Below are 20,445 nucleotides of genomic sequence, written 5' to 3'. Positions count from 1 at the left end.
GCTAAATTTACTTGAAAAATTATAAGTAAAACCTTGTGTCGGACAGAAAAATGGAACCTGGGATCATAAATGATACTATTGTATTAATATTTATAATTTGTAATAATGTGCCAATGAGTCCGTATGGCGAGGTGATTTATGATTTAGTAAAAAAAAAAAAAGCAAAGTTCTGCTATATACATTTGTATTTATGTTTTGATTTCTTCAATTTTAGCTTTTTTGTTAGAAGCTTTGATAATTTCACCTCTTTTGGGCTCATACAGTTTTTTAATTGAAACAGTCTACCAGGTTTAGATGCAAAATTACCCACATACAATTAATCTTAAGCCATGTATTTAATAAACTTCTATGTTTTTATGTGACATTTTAACCTAAAAAAATGACTGAACTTGTCAGATTGTAGCAGAGTAAAGAGTACAGTATATTTAACTGAAAATTAGCAGAATAGAAGCATCAGGTAGCATAACAGGGAAATACTCAAGTGTACCACAAATAATGTAAACTATAACTTGAGTAAATGTATTTATCTCTTTAAAACACTGAAAGTAGCTTCCTTATTGCATCACATTTGCATCCATAAACATGAAGCGGATGGAGAGCATGATGAACATGTGTAGTTGTGTAGATCTGAAGGTGATCCAGTGTGATCTTAGATTATGCAGATAAAGCAGATTTATTGTATCTCTCTGAATATGCTTGACAGGCGGCAGTCACAAGTTCTGGAGATCAATCGGTACAGTATTTTTATTTCTTTTTTTCCTCTTCAGTCCCCATCACGACCCCCCTGTATGGCATGTGCGCCACTATGGCAACAGGCACGTTTTCTAGGCAGAGAATGAACTCTTAGGTACTGTAGCACTGGGTGGGTTTGTAGGCATAGAAGTGAGAGCAAACTTGTTTCAAACCTTGTTTTCAACAAAAGCACTTTAGCTTGCACAACATAATTGTGATCATGAAGCATGTTCATTGGGCCATAAAGAGGTTTCCTTTTTCTCCAAGCATGCTGAACCAGTAAATTTCCCAAAGTATGCTCCATGTGAACCTTTGAAGTTTGATTCACCATAAACATTTGTTTCCCTTCCATCCAGCGATTAATTTCACAGTCCACACTTGTTCAAGCATTACTTCTCCAGCTTCTCCTCCTCCATCCCTCTCTGCTGTCTATTCTTAGTTTACAAACCCTATAAAAGCAAAACGCCTCAAAAATACATGATTGTTCTGTACATCTTCCTGTGTTCTCACTGTCATATGATTGGTGACTGTCCAAGCAGGGAAAAGAGGTATGTAGTCAAGTTGAATGAGAAACTCCCATGATGCTCTTTGCATGTCCCGTAGACGATGCCACTGCTCCTTCCCCCTCAGCATCAGTACACTCCCTTAGGACTGGTCCCTTGACTTGGTTGCATTGATACAGCACTAGAGTCTGTGTGGCTGAACACTGGGTCTGCTGTAGACTTCTCAGGTTCCTGTATGTGTCCCTTAACCACCATCAAAGGTTGGAGGCTCCTCCGCCTGGTGACCTTTGAACGCTTTCCTTCCCCTCACCTTTGGAAACTTTTACCGTCCTTCCCTTTTTAACAGATATAAGAGTGTCTCTCCTTGAATGTGATGGAGAAGAGCTTTGTTTGCTGCCTGTTTCTCTAACTTTAGAGTTATGTTTGTTTGTTTTTTAAATTTGGGGGAGTGGGCAGGTAAGTATGGAGGTAAGTAAGATTTTGACTGCGGTGGTTGAATCAGGTGGGGAAATAATTTAAAAGCAGCTGAAATAAAGCATGCAGCACAATTTGGAAAGATTAAGCTTCGTTTATTGAACTCGGCAATATGTTACTCTGAATGATAAGCAAGTAAGCCAAGCCAAGACTGCCAGCAAAGCAACTACTGTACTTCTGTCAAAGGGTGAGAAAGTCCTTACTGTGCTCGAAAATTTTCAGCTGAATCTTAGAGACTTACTTAACTAATTGGAACAGATACGCTTCCACACTGGAGATGCTGTGTGCTGCAGTCTTTGGTGTGCCTAATCAAAGATGTGCATGAGTTACATTCACATCTAATGGGCTATGGGACTGTTGGTTGATGTGAATGGTGGACCCCCTCGTCTCTTAGCTTGAGAGAAAAGCATGCAGGGAGATCCACGCTTGCATGAGAAAAGCCCTTTTGCCTCAGATAATGTCATGAACCTAACAAGGCATAAACATGCAATCCTACTGAAAATGTCCTTAGTATAAACTGGATTTATAAATAATCCCACCGTTAAATCCTAATTAGCAGGAGCTGTGGATTTGATATAGATATATGCGATGGAAAACACATATACAAGCATAAACATATCAAGCACTCGAGCAGATGGGCGTGACAGTATGCCATTTTCTTTCTGTTAGAAAGGAAATACCCGGCAATTTCAGCATCCACATACAGCGTAGAAAAACCACTCACTATTCATGAACATGAATAAATATTTCCCAAAATGAGACAACATCGAGCAGATACTTAAAGGAAGAGTATGAAAATTTGGGAAATGCACTTGGAAACAGGGAGAAACAGTCAGTCTGGCAGTACTAGGAGAACCTTAAAAGAACTCTGGGGGTGCTCAAGGAACCTGCTAGCTTGGGGTTTCCTAGAAGAACCTTAAACAGCTCAATTCAGAAAATGTTATGGGTGAAGAAACCTCTAATAACTCCAGATGGGCTCCTGGAGGAACCTTTAATACTGACTGTATGTTTATTGGGCCATTTTCTAGAAGACAAAGCAGGAAGCCAGGGTTGTTGCTGTGGCAGTTTTATCAGCACTAGCACTTTAAAAACATACTGAGATATTATTTTAGGTTGCAGTTTTTAAGACATTAAATGGGCCATCTTTAAACAATAATAAAGACATTATTGCAAGTTTTACAGACTGGTTTTGTATATTTGGGTAAAACTGGGACCTTGTCTGATTTTCTGTTGACAGAATTGTGTCAAATCATTTTTGACACAAATGACAAGCTCGCTATTTTCTACACAGTATTATCTAATAGTTCTTCTTATGTTTGCAAGTTTAAAACAAACCACTAGCAACAACAACAATAATAATAATAAAATTCAAAATTGAACACCCAAACCCCCTCAAAGCAGTTCTTCGAAGAACCTTCTTGAACTCAAGTGGTTACTCCTCACTGACAGTGATGGTAAAGAACCCCAAAAAGTTCCTTGAGGCTCTTCTGCTTCTAAAAGCTCACCAAAAGATGACTCAACCTGCCCTCTAGCATCTCTAAAGCTCACTGAATACTATTGTGTATCTTGTATTTTCTTGTCCAGGCAGTGTGAGTGTGCTGGTGAATGTGGTGACTCCAGGAAATCACTACAGTTTTTCAAAGAATAGTTCCAGTCACTAACATTTTGTAAAACCCTAACTTGTTTAATTTTGCACCAATTAAACAAACCAAATACAACTTACATATAGTAGTGAGTGTTAGAGTTGCTCATAGGCAGAACCAGGCTAACTGTTTCCCTTTGTTTTAAGTCTAAGCTAAGATAAGCTAAGCTAACCAGCCACTGGTTTTAGACAGACATGGAAGCGGTACACAGTCCTACCAAGAAAGTACATTTCCCAGCATACATAAATATAAGTGCAGTACACATGAATCTGGTGATATTTCTATTTAAGAACAATGAGCTCAAGTAGTGTCTATTATTCCCTCCTTTTTGTCTTTTTCCTCCTTGCTCTCATCTCATTAATAGGAATCCTTGTTCACCCTTTCGCTCTCCCTCCTGCTGTGTCTTCAGGCATTTGCGTGGTGGACAGACCTCATGGTGGAGCACGCAGAGAACTTCCTGGCCCTCTATGCCATCGACATGGATGCCGCTCTGGAGATCCAGTCCCCTGAGAGCTGGGACAGCTTCCCTCTTTTCCAGCTGCTCAATGACTTCCTCCGGACAGATCGTGAGCTCATGTTCTTTTTCCACATTTATGTTGCATATTTTCATCTTAAAAGCTAAGACACTAACATCTCTCTGTCACTGCCTCTTTTTTTTTTTATTTCCTAGCTCATTTGTGCAATGGAAAGTTCCACAAACACCTTCAGGATCTGTATGCTCCTCTGGTGGTTAGATATGTGGATCTGATGGAGTCCTCCATCGCACAGTCTATTCACAAGGGCTTTGACAGAGAGTCCTGGGAGCCTGTAAAGTAAGGAGCCTCCGTCTTTCTAGTTGGGCTGTAGGATGGTTGGAGATGCAAGGCTTTTATATTCAGATGACAGACTGACTGCGTGGAGGCTGAAAAATCCGGGAGAGCAGCTCTAATGTTCACCCATGCTTCCTGTAGGTTCACTTTTCAAAGAATGAGCCAAGAGTGGGCTGAATAACCTATTTTTTTCTGTCAAAGAAATAGGTTATTTGTTCTGAAAATAGTCTTTGATTAATGTATGTGTCTTACCAATTTCTCTCCGACACATTTGGGTCAGGGCAACGCATAATATCTCTGTTGTTTTGTTTGTGAGCTAACCATCATAATGTGTGCTTTGACATGATTAGAAACAGAAGATTTCCAGTCTGTTACATTGCTGTTATAATTTATTTGTTGTGGCTTTAACACGTTTGCTTTTGCATTTGTTTTATTGCAAATATTATATTTGAGATTTATTCAGGTAAAAGTAATGCGTGTTCATTCAAGTCTTACTTTGCTTCTCCGTTTCACTGCATTTTATACGGTACATGTGTGCATCCTGAGTCCAGCTCTCTTTACTCTGCAGGTATTTTTGTATAATGTGCGTCTTTGACAATTACCGTCTTGTTTATGTTGCTACTGTACATCCCTGTCTTCACCTATCTTCAGATTTTACGTTACTGTTATGATGCGTGTTACATGGCTTTCTGCAGCTCCCACACCACTGTTATGGATTCTTTTTTTCTTTTTGTCTGTCTTCTCTGCAGGAGTTTAACAAGTAATCTGCCCAATGTGAATCTACCAAATGTGAACCTCCAAATTCCCAAAGTACCAAATCTGCCAGTGCCAGTAGCAGGACTATCAGTTAACCTTCCACAAATGCCTAGCTTTTCTACCCCGTCATGGATGGCTGCTATATATGACTCTGAGTGTGTATTCAACTAGTTTACTTTAGATTTACTGAGCAAGCAGAGAATAACTTGGTATGAAGATGCCTTCAGGCAAAGATCATTCGAAAAATAAAAGTTTTATCTTCCAAAAAATACAGCAAAATTCTGCATTTCTTTCACTGGACATCTGTGTACGCTAAATACAAATTCTAAGTATGTTTTGTCACTTAAGGATGCTGTTCATGTTCATGCCAAGGTCCCTCTGAGAGGTGTTAGAGTAGATGGGGTTTGCTTTCTGAAATGAGAGACTGAAACGCTCTCATTTTTCTCAACATGCATGCTGTTGAGCTGAGGTGTGGAGATACAGGCCAAAAACCAAAACATCTAAATATATCCATATATGCAGTATATACAGCTCCAAGGCTTTGGGGGATTTTCTGTGCAGAAAAACATCACCAGTATGTCCCCAGTCGCAAACATTTGCACGCCAAGACCTTCATCGCACAACATGTATCTCCCAGAGTTGCTGCCCAAGACATTCGCTTTAGTGATGCTGAGCATATTGTAGATGGCCGTAGGTTCATCTCTGGCCTTGCTTGTAGTCTGATTGGGAGGGTAGTGTCTGGGGTTGGAGATGATAACATGGAGAGGCTTCGAGTTCAAACCTCCCCCTCTCTGTTTTATCACCTTCCCTCCTGGCTCTACGTGCTTCATGTAGCACTTCTCCAATCAGTTCTACTCAGGATGCCCAAAAAGGTCTGCATGGTTTGTTTGGTAATTCTTCCAGGGCCTCCCCTCCACCAGCCTGGGGACATGGATGTTGAGAGAGGGCCTGTGATGAGTCAATTGGGAGATATTTGGACCATAAATGCCTTTTTGTCCACGCCCTCCCTCACTTCTCCATTCCCTCACTCCTTTGTCTTGACACAGTGTGACTAGGTGCTGTATCTGCAGTGACTTTACCCGCATGTGGCCACTTCACATACCAGTCAATAATCATACTCTACAGCATGGTTATTGATTTGTTGCAGTAAACCCTGCCCGCTCCTGTGTATCCATACACTGACTGTCCACAAACGCCTGAACACACAGGAAATGAGACATTCAGTCAGTATATGGTCAGAGTCAGATTTGACTGTGTTTGGGTGTAGAGGACCAGCATCCTCCTCTGCACCTGCCACAACAACCCCCCCCGCCCCCCTTTCCTGCCCTGCGATCCTCCACCCCCTCTCTCTAAAGCAGGGTGACCTCTGTTTTCTGACTTGTGTGTGTGTGTGTGTGTGTGTGTGTGTTTGGGTCGATGGCAGTAATGGCTCTGGGACGTCGGAGGATCTCTTCTGGAAGCTGGACGCCCTCCAGACCTTCATCAGGGACCTGCACTGGCCCGAGGAGGAGTTTGCCAAACACCTGGAGAGTCGCATCAAGCTCATGTCGAGCAACATGATCGAGAACTGCGTCAAGCGGTGTGTGTTTGCGTGGACGAAACGAAAGCGGCCTGGCAGAGACGCAAATGCTCCAAATGCATGAAATAAATGTGAAATAACGCTTCGCTTGCAATTGCAGCACCAGGATGGCATTTGAGTCCAAGCTGACGAAGAGCAGCAAGTCCACAGATTTCCGCATTTCTCCAACATTATGCACCATGTTCAACGTGATGGTGGATGCCAAGGACCAATCAGCTAAACTGTGCGCTATGGAGATGGGCCAAGAGGTAAGAACTTAAATCACCACATGTTGCAAAAACGCCTTTCCTTGCTTTTCAATCTGCTGACTTGAACATTTTTGTTAAAAATACTGCTCCTCTTTGCAGAAACAGTTCCACTCCCAGATAGATGATCTGATCGAGGAGAGTGTGAGGGACATGATCCAGCTTCTGGTTGCAAAGGTGTGACTTTACGTCAGCTGTTAGAAGAACAATGGAAACTTATATCCAATTATGAAAGTTAAAGAGTTGATCATAACTTCTCTACTTTTCCTTGTTGCTCAGTTTGTTGCCATTCTGGAGGGAGTGTTGGCTAAGATTTCCAGATACGATGAAGGCACTCTCTTTTCCTCATTCCTCTCATTCACGGTGAGATGAAGCTCCTTCTCCACACCCTGTTTCTTTAGAATCATTTTTTACAAATTATGAGCAACTAAATGTGATCTGATTTTACCATTTCAGAAAGATAAGATTTTTTTTTTTTTAAATCTTGTGGGTTAATTGTACTTAGTTTTGTTTACACAAGTCATTCACTGGTGACCACAAGATATTAGATCCCCTTTGTGCACATAAATATCACCTTTCAAGACCTTTGTGGTTCTGTGATGTGTAACATTTAAAATCTTTAGTTTGTTTTATTAAACAGAGGGGAAATTAGTAGGAAAACATGCTAATACTCCTCAGATTGTTGTCTATATTGGCAACAGAATGAGTTCTTTTTCGAAGTAATAATCTCTTACTCCTAATTATATTGATATGTTTTAAATTCTCAGTCAGTATTTGAAAGTTTTGTTCTGATTTCAGGTGAAAGCTGCCTCAAAATATGTGGATGTACCTGTAAGTTTAAGCATATCCAACTTTTTTTTCTTTGCTTGTGACCTTGTGTGTGTTTACAGCTTAACAAACTACTTTTAATCACCAAGACTGTTTTTTTTCTGCCTTATTTAAAGGCGGTAATTAGTGGTGCAGCCAGTGTTCGGTCGGTTCTCTCCTCAGCCGTGACCCCGTTCTGTTTTTGTTTTCACAGAAACCCGGAATGGATGTAGCCGATGGCTATGTGACCTTTGTGCGCCACTCTCAGGATATGCTTCGTGATAAGGTCAATGAGGAGGTGTATATAGAAAGGTTATTTGATGTAAGTAAGATGCCGTCTCCTCCTTACAACAAGGGAGGGGCCTTCCTAAATGTGCCAAAACAACAGGGCAGAGAGGGATAAGTCCCATTTTGAGACCAGGAAATGTATTTCAGCCTGGCAGAAGAGGCTTTTTCTGAATCTCTACCACTCTTGACTTTTCTCTTTCTATCTGTCTGTCTTCTCTCTGAATCTCAGCTGCCCTCTGCATTCTGGTGTGCATTGCCACAGTGCTTTTGGGCCTTTGTGTATCAAAAAAAGGAAACTTTTATTTACAAAGAGTCCATAAAAGCATCCTCAAAAAATAAAGGATTATCTGAAGCAGTGCTCTCTGTGGAAAGAACAGAACTATTCCATACTGATCATAAGCCAGGACACCAACGTATGGTTTTTAGATCAACACTGTACTCTGCTTTCAGACACTTTCCACATTAGGCATGTCAGCCTCCTGAATAAATGACACTCAGCCTTCTGGTCCCAGTCCACAGTGAAGCACCCACACAGTTTCTCCATGAGCACTGAAAGTATTGGGTAACAGATGCACTGCTGGATGGGCCTGGGTCACATCATGATGTCAAACTCAGAGGCTGACATGCCGCATACCCTTCATCTGTTACAACAGTGGTTCCCAACCTAAGGGGCGAGACCCCAGCCAGGGCATTCCAAGATAAATGTTACGGGTCATGATGAAGATAAACATGAAAGAAAACAAGTAAAAATATCTCTCTGCAAAGCCACTTTTCTGATGTCTATTGTGTGAAGAAATCTTTAGCAGCATGTAGACTGAACAAAGTCCTTTCATCACAACTTCAGTCACAGCCTAAACATAGTCCCCATGCGCATGATTTAGATAAAATGGAAGACAAAGCCACAATTAACGAGTGTAGAGCCGGAGTATACTATTTAAAAAAACATCCTGACAGGAATAAAGTGATTCTAAAGGTGAAATAAGATTAAATAAAAAGTAAAAATCAAGGTAGACTGCAACATTTGAAGTAGTGTGATAGAAATACATAATTCAATGATAGGCACGCTTATTTGTCTTTTAGGAAAGCTGTATCAAACATAAATATCGTCCTAAATTAAGACCTCCTTGTCTATTCTTAGTTTCTCCATCTTTATAAGCGTCCCAGTTGAGGAATAACATACACCTACTTGTGTAGATTTTTAGTTCCATCATAAGCATATATCGTTACCGTTGCGGTACATCCCATGTTTCCTCAGTTATAGAAACCTCCCACACTTTTAGCTGAGCTACAGCTGAACGTACACATGACTGATTCCACCGCCTCCGGGGCTCTAAAATTAAAATGAAGCAATTTGAAAAGGAAACATAAAAAGAATAGATATTTACCATCTGTGATGCGGAGTCATGAGTAGGCTGCAAAAAAAAAAAAAAAGAATCACAGGAAGCCAAAAGAGTTGGGAACCAGTGTGTTAGAGGGTAGAGAGAGCACTGTCTTAACAAACATAATCCTAACGGGATACATTGGCATAAATGTGTCCTCCATGTGTGATTCGAACGACACATAATGCTGTGACGTATGTGCTTCATGCCATTCAGAAACTATTTGTACAGACCTGTGTCTCTACAGGTGTGTGACGGCTTTGTGTGTTTGACCGAGTTTTCTTTCTGTGAGGCAGTGACGTCAAGTTTTTTATGTCTGACAAGATACTCAGAAGTCTCTCTTTGGTTTTCTATTTTTGTGTTGCTATAAAGGCAGGAGTCTTGTGGCAGAAAAATATGATTTATCTATTATTTTCTATGTTTTTGTTATGGCGTGAGGAGTGACGCTGTTGTGAAAGTGGGTCTGCTTTTGTCTTTGAGGTCCACACTGGCTCCCCTGTCTCCCCGTGTGTCGTCAGTTTTTCTAATGTGCAGTTTTACCCCTTGTGTCCTCTGTGTGGCCCCAAAGTGCTCCGAAATCCTACTCGGCACTGTCGTGTTCAATGAAAGATTTCTCAAGCTGTGAATGTTTCGGTTTTAGCCTTTTTTTAAACTCTACGTCAGCTCAAGACTGTCAGTGTTTTTCCTCTTTCATTTGAATGCATCTCCATCCATCCATTTGCATGCATGTTGAAAACTGCTCCTAGATGCTGCATAGGCTCTACTTTTATCTCTCTTTCACTGATTTATTTCAATCCTTTTAATCTCCTCTTTTCTGATTAACACCATTCCTGCTGCCTCCTCTATTCAAAAAAAAAGAAAAAAAAGAAAAAAGTGGCACTTATCTCTAGTGTTGCGTTGCGTTGTTTTATCACATTATGTTGGTTGGCATGATTTTAGAGTCAAATAATCTTCCTGTGTACATCTTCTAGCATGACCCTCCTCAGAGTTCTGCCTCATTTGCACATACAGCAGTCTTCCTTAGCACGTACTCAGCCACCCACCCACCTGCGAGGTCTGCATGCACTGCACGCTCAACTCGACTGTGAAGTGGACAGGCATCTGCATATCCGGCCTCAACTTCAAACCTTTGCACCATTCACCTAATCCTGATCCTAAATGAGCCTCGACCTAAAAACTAAAACCTCAGCAGCCAAACTCTCACACCTCTAATTCGGGCCTCTTAAACCTTCTCTGCGTTCCTGCCTACTCACAAGTTTAAAGTTGACTTCTTCTTTTCTTAGAGGTATGATAACCGTCTCTATTAGACGTGCGTGCTGTTCTCTTGTAACTTTTAATGCGTACAGTCTGGGAAACTATGACCAGAAGCAAACCAGAGAGAAGGTACAAGAAAATAGCACCACTGCTCCCTGCCTGCTGACCATTTACTCACTCTCATTCTATTTTTCTTTTGCTAATGAACACAAAACTATAATTTCAATCCCTCATAGTAGTTCTACATCTACAGTGTAGGGTATTTTAAACGCAGCTCCACATTTACGCTCGATTAAATTGGAAATAAAGGCTAAGTAATTGCCTTAAGTAACTGTTGGGCCCCGCAGCTTTTACAGAATATTGACGGGAACATTTTTAAGTAGTTCAGAAGGCAATTGAGGAAAAAGACAGACAAATCTGTCGATGCTTTTTGACTCCCCTCTGTTTTATTAATTCTTTCAGGCAGCTGTAGTATCAGTGCACTGAGTAAACTCCTCTAAAATGGCTCCTTTAAGCTCCTTGGAGTGCTATAAACGCAGTTTGTGTGTGTGGATGTCACACTCCTGGTGTGCTTGTGTGTGTCTGTTGGAAACTGAAACAATAAGCTCCAAATTCAAGCAGTTTCCATTTCCATATGTTAGACAGAATCTAATTTAACCGATTTGTCGTACAAACTGTCTTTGGACCAGTTTTAATTTAATTCTTAAATGTCTCATCGTAGATGCAGCAAGTCCGTGTGTTCAGTAAATTTAAAACCCGTTTTCTTAATCAGGTTCTTAGTATCACATTAGAGAAGTACACATATTTGCTTTCTTGCCAAGATTTAGAAGATAATATTTATATGACATATTTATATGAAGCTTCAACCATGTGGTAATTAGCTCAACTTAGCATAAAAACAAGAAGCAGGAAGCATCCGGTCTGACTCTGGCCCCTGGCAACAAAATTCACCTACTAGCATGAATATCTGAGTGTTAAATCTGTCCTGTACACTGTAAAAACAATCTACGCAGTTGCTCCTTATGTCATTTCTGACCTTCCCTGAAAGTTTAATCTCAATCCGTTAGTCCGTTTGAGTAATGTTGCTAACAGATGACAAGCCAACGCTGATCGTCACATAACTCTGCCTTGTTCCTTGGTGGTGTAATAATAATAATTACATGTAGCCATAAAAGAACAAAACAAAATAAAGAAAGACAAAACTGTAAAAAAAAAAAAAAAAAAAAAAGTCCAGATCTGAAATCGGAATTTTCCTAAATGTTAATTTTTTTCCTACCATTGGCCTAAAAAAATAAACTATTTTTATTATCAGCAGGAAATATTATTGTACAGATATTACATATGAATATGTATTTTCAAAACATAAAATTAAGAAGTTGCTTATTTTGCAGATTTTAATAATGCATGTCAACATCAAAGCTAGATTTTTACATCTAGCAATTTTTCATTTAGAATATGTGATTTTTAGTTACACTGCTGTCCTGTAAACTTGCTAAAACAACATCATTGTTTTACAGATATTTGCTTGTATTTTTACAGTGTTTTAAAGTTACCCAGTGATAAAACATTCCACGTTTTTTTCCGCATATTCTTTCTGGACTCTTGCTGCCAGATTTACATTTTTTATGGGATTTTAAAACATATATTTAAATTTTTTATAGCTAAATTACCTTGGAGGTTGTAAGGATTGGATCAAGCAAAGTATTTGCTCATTTTTGAGTACTTGAGAAGTTGTCAGGTGGACCTTGTTACCTTTGGGCAGTCAGGTTAACCGTTTCCTTGTCAGGAGGTTTTTGATAAGCTACTTAAATACATCAGAGTGGTTTCAATCTTCTCAGCTAATTTATAGCAAAATGTAGACCTACTCCTTTAGCACAAATACAGGCCGAAGTTGGAACCATTTTGGTAGACATATATGACACGTTCTTGATAAAAGCTGTTGCCCACACAGTCCTGAAGGAATGCCTCTTGCTATTTGACTGTTAAAACTTCTGCAGAAAATAACAGCTCTAACTTCCAAACTTTTAACCCTGACTGTGGCTCAGTAATCTATATTTAATGATGTCATGAACTCTTCAAGCATAAAGGAGTAGACGGTGACAGAAGGCAAACCGAGCAGAGAAAGTATTTTTAACATTCATGACCACAAGAAATAGTGGAAACAAGCACACTTTAAAGGTGCTTGTAATTTTTCTATAGCTGATAAGATTTATTTATTTTGAGCATAACCTCATTCTTACGTTACGAGAGCCTGCGAACTTGCATTGATTCCCACTTCTGACTCACAAAATGCAAGAATGTCTGTCATGTGAAGTAGGATAGACATTTGATATTAATCCTCACTAACCGTGCAGAGTTTTTCCTGAAGTGATGCCTGAATACACACCCTTTAACATCATTATATACTGGAAGTGTGTAGCTGCAGTTGTGTCCGTGTGTCTCAAAGGGTAGTTTTGTGCCACGGTGTCTTGAGTACGTGTGTGAGTGTGTGTTTTGCTGGAGAGAGTTGTGTTTGTGTTTCAGCAATGGTACACTGCCACCATGAACCTGCTGGGGACCTGGCTCACTGAACGCATGGATCAGCAGCTCCACGTCTACCAGCTGAAGATCCTCATCAGGATTACCAAGGTAAGACAGCCAACTCCTGCTGGGCGGATAAGACGCCAAGAATCGACCGAGTCTTCCCCCGCAGTACTGATGCTTCTCTGACCCTTTTTTTCCCAGAAAAAGTACCGGGACTTCCGCCTGCAGGGCGTCCTCGACTCCACCCTGAACAGCAAGATGTACGACACGGTGCGCAACAGGCTGACCGTGGAGGAGGCCACTGCTTCAGTGAGGGAAGGAGGCATGCAGGGCATCTCCATGAAAGACAGCGACGAGGAGGACGAAGAGGACGACTAGAGCCCGTGCACTGACACTCCAGCTCCTCTGTCAGAAAACCTCCCCTTCTCACCCCGAAACCTCCCTCCCCTCCTCACACTTTTGACTTTAGCCTGGTTACTGATGCATGTACCAACTCAGATAGCCACTCTAGGACCTCTTTGTCAGCTCGAAATGCCTATGAAGGAACTATTAACTTTAAAAATAGTACTTATACTGAAGAAAAATCAAAATAAAAATGTTTAAAAAATAACCATGATTGGCAGTTTAGCTGTGTCATGATAAAGATAGCACCTATCTTTGATTCATTCATTTCTAAATTCATTTCTATGTGTTACTAAGCAATATGGAGAACCATTTGTTTGACAATGTTGAGTGAGATTAATAGGTGTGTCCCTGTCCAATGCAAACCTATATGGCGCTTCTTTGTCGTATTCTACATTCATTAATGGTACATTGTCGTGATGATGAGTGTGTGGACGCTTTTCTTTGTCTTGTCCGTTTTTAAGTGAATGCCAACTGCTTCAAACTGAAAATAAAATCCTCTGTATTTGTTTACGGCTGTTCCAGATAAACTGTTGTCTACTCACTGTTCTTAACATCGACAGTAAGTCTAGACCTGCATTTTTATCATGTGTCAATGCTATGTGATCTCATCTCAATTACTAATTAGACACGATTCAACAGGAATCTTGAACTTCAACAAGTGGGTATTCTAGAGATGCAATATTCTCATAGCTCCATTTTGATAACTTGGGAGATTCTATTTTTATTTCAACATTAAAAAGGCCTTGAAACAGGTTCTATTTTAATTGAGTTGCACTTTTACAGAGAAAAGAGCAAAAATATTTTTTTTTTATTATAAAAAAAAAAGTTGGTCTGTCTTTGTTCTGTAATTGTGTAGAATGAGATGTCTGGCATTTGTTTGGGTCTCACTGTTGTTTTGTATATATTCTATAAATATATATATAAATATAAAATGCTGTACATTGCATTCTGAGCCATCGCTGCATGCCCGTGGGTTCCCACCCTCCCCAAACGCTTTCTGTTTTCTGTGTGAATTAGCTGGTGGATTCATTCTTGCTTTTGCCTTATGAAAGCCAACAGTTGTAATATGCAAGAGCTGTGGCCTCTAAATAAAAATTATTGTACATGTGCATCGGCTGTCCCGTTTCCTAAATGCACCCGAGACACAATTACTTGTCACCGTGCGGTTTGGCGGCGGTGGAAAGTATTTACTCAAGGACTCCGCTGAAGCTACTTCATCTTGGGAGTCGCAGCATTGCAAAGTTCAAAGGCGCAGTATTGGATTCAGCGTGACCTTTACATTCTGTCGATGTTCTCCAGTTGTGAGCAGAAGTCTATAAATCAGCTTAGAAATCATCGAAGCTTCGCATGACTCCAGAACTGGTTTCTTCAGTATCAAAGTAATCCCTCGATGGTTGCCTGTTGACTGCTAATGTGGCAGCCTTGTAATGCTCACCAAAAACGTAGTGTTGGGGGGGGGGGAAAGAACCTTCTTTGGTGCAGTTCTGAAGTACTTAGTATTCCGTTTCATGCCGGTTTACACTACTTCTCAGAGTGAAATATTGAACTGTTCACTCCTCCACATGCATCATAGCATACATTAGAACAGATAGTTTGCAACTTCAGATTTCACAACTTTGTGATCATGAATATAAAATAATACCTTATGCAGCTTTCAAGCATTTAAAGCTACGTTCACCATGATGACCGGTGCCAACTTGCAGTTTGTACGTCCTCAGTACTTATTGTGTACTCCTTCCACCACTGTTATTTGGTGACACACTGACAGCAGGGGGCAACAGCAGGAACAACTTCCTTATTTGCTTCAAGTCAAAAGTCATCCATCAGTAGATTCATGTAATACAAGGATGCAGTGCACCCAAAGCCAGACTTTATTTAATGTATAGCAATACAATTTACCTATTAAATAACACTATTACACTATAATATGGTATATAACAGTATCATAGAAATAGATCGCTATGATACTATCATATAAACATGTGATAAGATGGACAAAACCTTTTTTTGTGAGTTTTTTTTTTTAAAGTTACAAAATAGACTTGACTACCAACCTGGTTGAAATGAGCTGAGGCGAACACACTGGCTGCCTGGACTGTCAGGAAAATCCGTAAAACAGCACGGAGCTCAGAGGAGCAGCTATGATTGTTGGGACTTTGCTGCGAAGATTCACATGATCATTTTTCCACAAAAGTACAATCTGTTACAAGGCCACAATACAAACCGAATCTTTGTATGAAAATATAAACTTCTATGATCACAAAGGTTACATAATTTGTTGTTTTTTTTTGGAAGTAAATGTGTGCAGCAACAGCACTCGTGTTTTAACTGCGAGCAGAAATATCAAACAGAAAGAAGTCTGGCGTTCATACAAAGGAGAAAAATCAAGATTGACAGTTGCTAGAAAAGAAAAGTTTAGATGTGAAGCTAAAAGATCGGAAATCTGGACTTTTCTCCAAATATTGGAGAGTTTTCAAGGGATTAAGCAAACTCCCCCTTGATAGAGAAGTGGATGTTGCCAGAAAAAAACAACAAAAAAAGTTTTCATCACAGAATAGAAGTAAATCAATCAAGAGAGGGGTGTTCAGGGTTGAGAAGGGCTTATAATTAGAGCCACAAAATAATGCCGAGACGGAATATCAGCCCAAATAAAATACACTTTACAGAATTTTAAACCTTACTTTCTAATGTGAGGAAAGCATCACAAAGTCTGATTATTTACTAGAAGGTGTGTTCCTGAGGCTAGAACAGAAACATGCTTAACTCCAGTTAAATTCACACATTGGAAATCTGTACTGTAAGATTAAACTATTTTGATTTTAAGTTGTAGTTGATTAAATAGGTCTCAGGACAAAACCACTTACATGTTGCAAACTGGAACCACATCTTTGGTTACAAATAAAGCATCAACCCCCCAAAAAGAAACTGCAGTGCCTCCAGAAAGTTTTCACCGTCTTTGGACTTTTTCATGTTTTATTTAAGTACAACTTTGAGCGGAAGCCAATAGATTATTAACAACCAATCCACAGAAGTCAAAGTGAACAAAATTCGACAAATTGATATAAATTGAGAGCAAATACAATTTTAAATTGCTGATTGCACACTTATGCATTTTATTCTGAGGTCTAACTCGCCACTGTTTATACATCTGCATAATGACAGCATGACGAGTGATTTTAGGTTTAATATACCACGATCTAAATCTAACAGCTACGTAGTTTATTTCTTGACAAAACTACATTATGAAGATGGGTGAAAATTCTAAGAAACTGGTGACTGTGAACTGAAATGAACCAATCAGAGAGATGCATTAAGAACATTTCCAAGGCACTGAATAGCATTTTCACTAGAAGGCCTGGTGAGGATGCTTCTCTGCAGTAAAATCTATCCATCCATTCTCTATACAACGTTTTTCACTAGGGTCACTGGAGCCTATCCCAGCTGACTCAGGCGAAGGCAGGGGACACCCTGGACAAGTCGCCAGGTACATATACAGACAAGCAATCACACTCCCATTCACACCTACGAGCAATTTAGAGTAACCAATTAACCTCAGCATATTTTTGGACTGTGGGAGGAAGCCGGAGTGCCCGGAGAAAACCCACACATGCACAGGGAGAACATACAAACTCCATGCAGAAAGATCCCAGGCCGGGATTTGAACCAGGGATCTTCTTGCTGCAAGGCGAAAGTGCTAACCACTACTCCACTGTGCAGCCCAGTAAAATCTAGTAAATCTGAAATATAAAGAATTCCTCCAGGACATTGCTCTGCGCAAGAACCGCAGGAAGATTTATTTTTCCAACAAGAAACAGGAACGTCTTTGAAACAATAATGTTAATGTCCTGGAGGGCCAAAGTCAGAGTCCAAACCTCAGTACAGTCCAGAATAAGTGGTAAAGTCTGAAAAAATAAGCAGTACTTGACTGAGGAAACAAAAACTACTTTACTAAGATGCTTAAAGCTGACACATTCTCAAATAACCAAAGTTAGAAATACTGCCAAAGCTGCAAAACACGGCCTTCAGGTGAGCGAATACTTGTGCAATCAGTTTTACGATTTGAAATGAATTTGAATGAATCTGGTGACATTTGAAATTTTTACTTTGACATTACTGTATTTTTTACATTGGTGAGAAATCCAAATCTTAAATGCATCCACTGAGATTCAAAGCGGTAAAATAAAACATGAAAAACTTGGTGTAGGGTGAATACTTCATGTGGGCATTGCATTGTGTCAGTACAGATACCTATTACATGTGTTAACAATTGAGCTTTGACCACTGGAGGTTAAAAAAGCTGAAAGGAATGCTGGAAAAAATGTGAGTGGAGATCTGTAGGCTTCAGAAGCTCCACATATATTAATCTACATCAAAGGCCAGTGGACAAATAGGCAAAAGTACAAAGAAAAAAAAACTTGGTTGGCTGTTAAGGATATAATATATATGTATATATATATATATATAACAAAACAATATAACAATATAAATCCCTGTAAAAAGCAATAAATGTTCACATTAGATGTTGTAACACACTTCAAGAAAATAAGCCATAAGTACATTTTACAAGACAGCAGTGAGATACTGGGACAATAATATATAGGCAGGTATGAGTCTCTTCACGTGTGATAAAAAGCTTCGCCCATGTGCAGCGGGGCCTCAGAACAGTTTGATTGAAGTGACAAAGTGGCATAATGCATGCTGGGCTATGCTATGACGTTTCTGTTTTGAGACATGATCGAAAGTGGATCGCCTTCACTCGTCCTGGTCTTCATGCTTCAGGTTTGTCTCAATATACGGTCCAAGATCCCAGTTTTTTTGTCGTTTTTGTTTTTTCTCGTGATACCAGGTTGGAACTGTGAAGATTTTTCACTCACTGGATTTAGGCAGTAACACTGATAGTATAGTGCAAACTGGACAGAGCTGCTTTTTCCTCATGTCAACTTAAAACAGGTGCAAACGCTCAGCAGGATAACGTTTAAGACAAGAAATAAAGGACAAAAACATAAATATCAAAAAACTTTCATCAGTATAAAAAGTAATAAGGTTATTCATTTAATCAATAGTCTGGCAAAAAAGGCCTCAGAATTTTACAAATTAAGTGCCTGTAAGAATGTCCTCAGACGAGCGACTCCATGCTCTCCGCAGGGTCCGACTCGTCTGCGATCACCACCACCCCATTAGTGTCCATGTGCATGGGGCTCAGGCTGCACTCTCTGTTACCGACCAGGCTGAGCATGGCTTTGTAAAGGTACTGGTACTGCTCCTGTGTACAGACAAACATGCCACAAACAGATTACCACCACAGACCACCTACATTTCATAGGAGGACATTTCTTTATACCTGGATCAGACAACATTTCTGTCACAAACACTGAATCAGACAGAATTAAGGGATCGACATATGTTTTTTTTTTGTGCTTTTTTTCTTTGCATTTATTTGCTTTTAGGACTGATGCCAATAAATGGTAATCAAGAAAATGCTATGTTTTAACAGCATGTGATGGAGAACCTGTCCTTCACAATCAGGCTTCTTCATTAGGCGACTGCAACTGAAAATGTAAAATAAAAAAAGAAAGAATAGATATGTGAAGTAGAAAAAAGCGTGATTAAATTAGGACGCTATCCTCTGTTCATGTGGGATCTACTGAGGTTCAGCTGTTTGTTTCCTACAGTTGCATCTGCTGTTCCTCTCCATTTTCTTTATCTTTCATTTATTGCTCAAAAAGTTCCACATCTTAAAGCATTTTTAATTATCGTTTTCCATGTTTCAGTGTCTAACTTTGCCCCTAGCTGGAAGCATAGCATTAGCTACCATGAGAGTAGCTAATTTCCTGGTTTGTGCCATTAGCTTGCGATTCCTGTTCTCTCTGCTCAAGAGACATTTGTCAGACCACAGTCATGCTTTTCTTTTATCAATAACCTGTCAATTAAAAAAGCCAAATATCGGACATTTAACTCATTTCAGTTTTATAGCCACACATTTACTGTATAGTTTATTCAACAGAAGTCTTGTTAACCTCTTGTGGAAAGTGAAATACTACTACATGCTTATTACCAAGTGGCTGTTAAATCTAGTGGAGCATTTAGCGGTTAAAGCCACAGTTATTTTCGTCAGGAGCTGATAGAGAAAATAGGCCTAAAACAACAGAGGATAGTGTACTTGAGTTAAACAGGTGCACAAAAAAATGACACTGAATAATTGCCCATGTGGCTCCAAAGTGTGCTTGATATATGTAAGGCAGCGACGGTGGTTGTTGTGCGTGTCTGCCGGCTTGTTTTTCCACCCACTGGTGACAAGAAATTGATCAATGCAGCTTTAACGGTTGCTTCAAGCAGTATGAATTGATTTCCTGGTCACTTGTGGGCAGCAGATCAAGCTGTAAACACAAGACTAACAATCGTCACTGAATGAAGCCGAGATTGTGAATGTGTAAGCAAGCAACACAAATCAATTCACACATCCAGAGGACAAAGAAGAACATTCATTTCTAGAGTCATTTAGAGTGGTGTTTGTCGCCACCTGACAAATCCAAGTCCAATATTCAGCCTCCTTCTAGCAAACTACAGAGCAGAAAACCGACCATTTCAACTTCAAAGCTGACCAGCACATACCAGAGAAATAAATGTTCTAAAAATATAGACGAGCACCACTTTAAATTTGATGATTCCTAATTTCTAAAAGCGACTGACCCCAAATCCCTCCGGTTTGTCTTTTACATTGGGGTAAACTTACTATATCAGTGAAGACTCCCGGCCTCATGAGATTGATCATCTTTGCCACCTGATAGATGTCGACGACTCCTTCATTCTCCAGCTGCTGGGACAGCGTGGTGAGGGCACAGAGCATCCCCGCTGACACAGCTCCATACCTGAGAGGACAATCACAACTTTCATCCTGCTCAGGTGCTCTTAAACAGCGTTACATCACACCTCGCCAGAGTCCTCGTCACTTCAAAAGACAAGGAATAGGGCTGTTTTCTTGTGTAGTTTTAGTGCTCGAATCCCATCATCATCCTCACTAGCTGACTGTATATTAACGTATGTGCAC

The 20,445-nt window shown here is 40.0% G+C and overlaps 2 protein-coding genes across 2 annotated transcripts in view; one reads left to right on the top strand and one right to left on the bottom strand.

Annotated features, from left to right (window-relative positions):
* cadpsb (Ca2+-dependent activator protein for secretion b) overlaps positions 1 to 14,506 on the top strand; it is a 48,572-nt gene extending 34,066 nt beyond the window's left edge. Inside the window, 10 exon segments of the mRNA XM_022189271.2 lie at positions 3,762 to 3,918; positions 4,023 to 4,164; positions 6,341 to 6,496; positions 6,597 to 6,744; positions 6,844 to 6,918; positions 7,021 to 7,104; positions 7,540 to 7,572; positions 7,763 to 7,870; positions 12,993 to 13,097; positions 13,194 to 14,506. Coding sequence (XP_022044963.2) covers positions 3,762 to 3,918; positions 4,023 to 4,164; positions 6,341 to 6,496; positions 6,597 to 6,744; positions 6,844 to 6,918; positions 7,021 to 7,104; positions 7,540 to 7,572; positions 7,763 to 7,870; positions 12,993 to 13,097; positions 13,194 to 13,370 — 1,185 coding nt within the window. The 3' untranslated portion in view covers positions 13,371 to 14,506.
* Positions 14,507 to 15,234: 728 nt separating this feature from the next.
* Positions 15,235 to 20,445, bottom strand: part of ca16b (carbonic anhydrase XVI b) — a 106,138-nt gene continuing 100,927 nt past the window's right edge. Inside the window, exons 28-29 of the mRNA XM_022189272.2 lie at positions 20,131 to 20,266; positions 15,235 to 18,660 (exon numbers count right to left, since the gene is read on the bottom strand). Of these exons, the coding sequence (XP_022044964.1) occupies positions 18,514 to 18,660; positions 20,131 to 20,266 (283 nt within the window). The 3' untranslated portion in view covers positions 15,235 to 18,513. The remainder of the gene's footprint in view (positions 18,661 to 20,130; positions 20,267 to 20,445) is intronic.

The sequence above is a fragment of the Acanthochromis polyacanthus genome, chromosome 5 (assembly GCF_021347895.1).
Source record: "Acanthochromis polyacanthus isolate Apoly-LR-REF ecotype Palm Island chromosome 5, KAUST_Apoly_ChrSc, whole genome shotgun sequence".
In the NCBI taxonomy this organism is placed as follows: domain Eukaryota; kingdom Metazoa; phylum Chordata; class Actinopteri; family Pomacentridae; genus Acanthochromis; species Acanthochromis polyacanthus.
The sequence above is the reverse complement of the archived record's forward strand: the minus strand, read 5'-3'. Positions and strand labels throughout refer to the sequence as shown.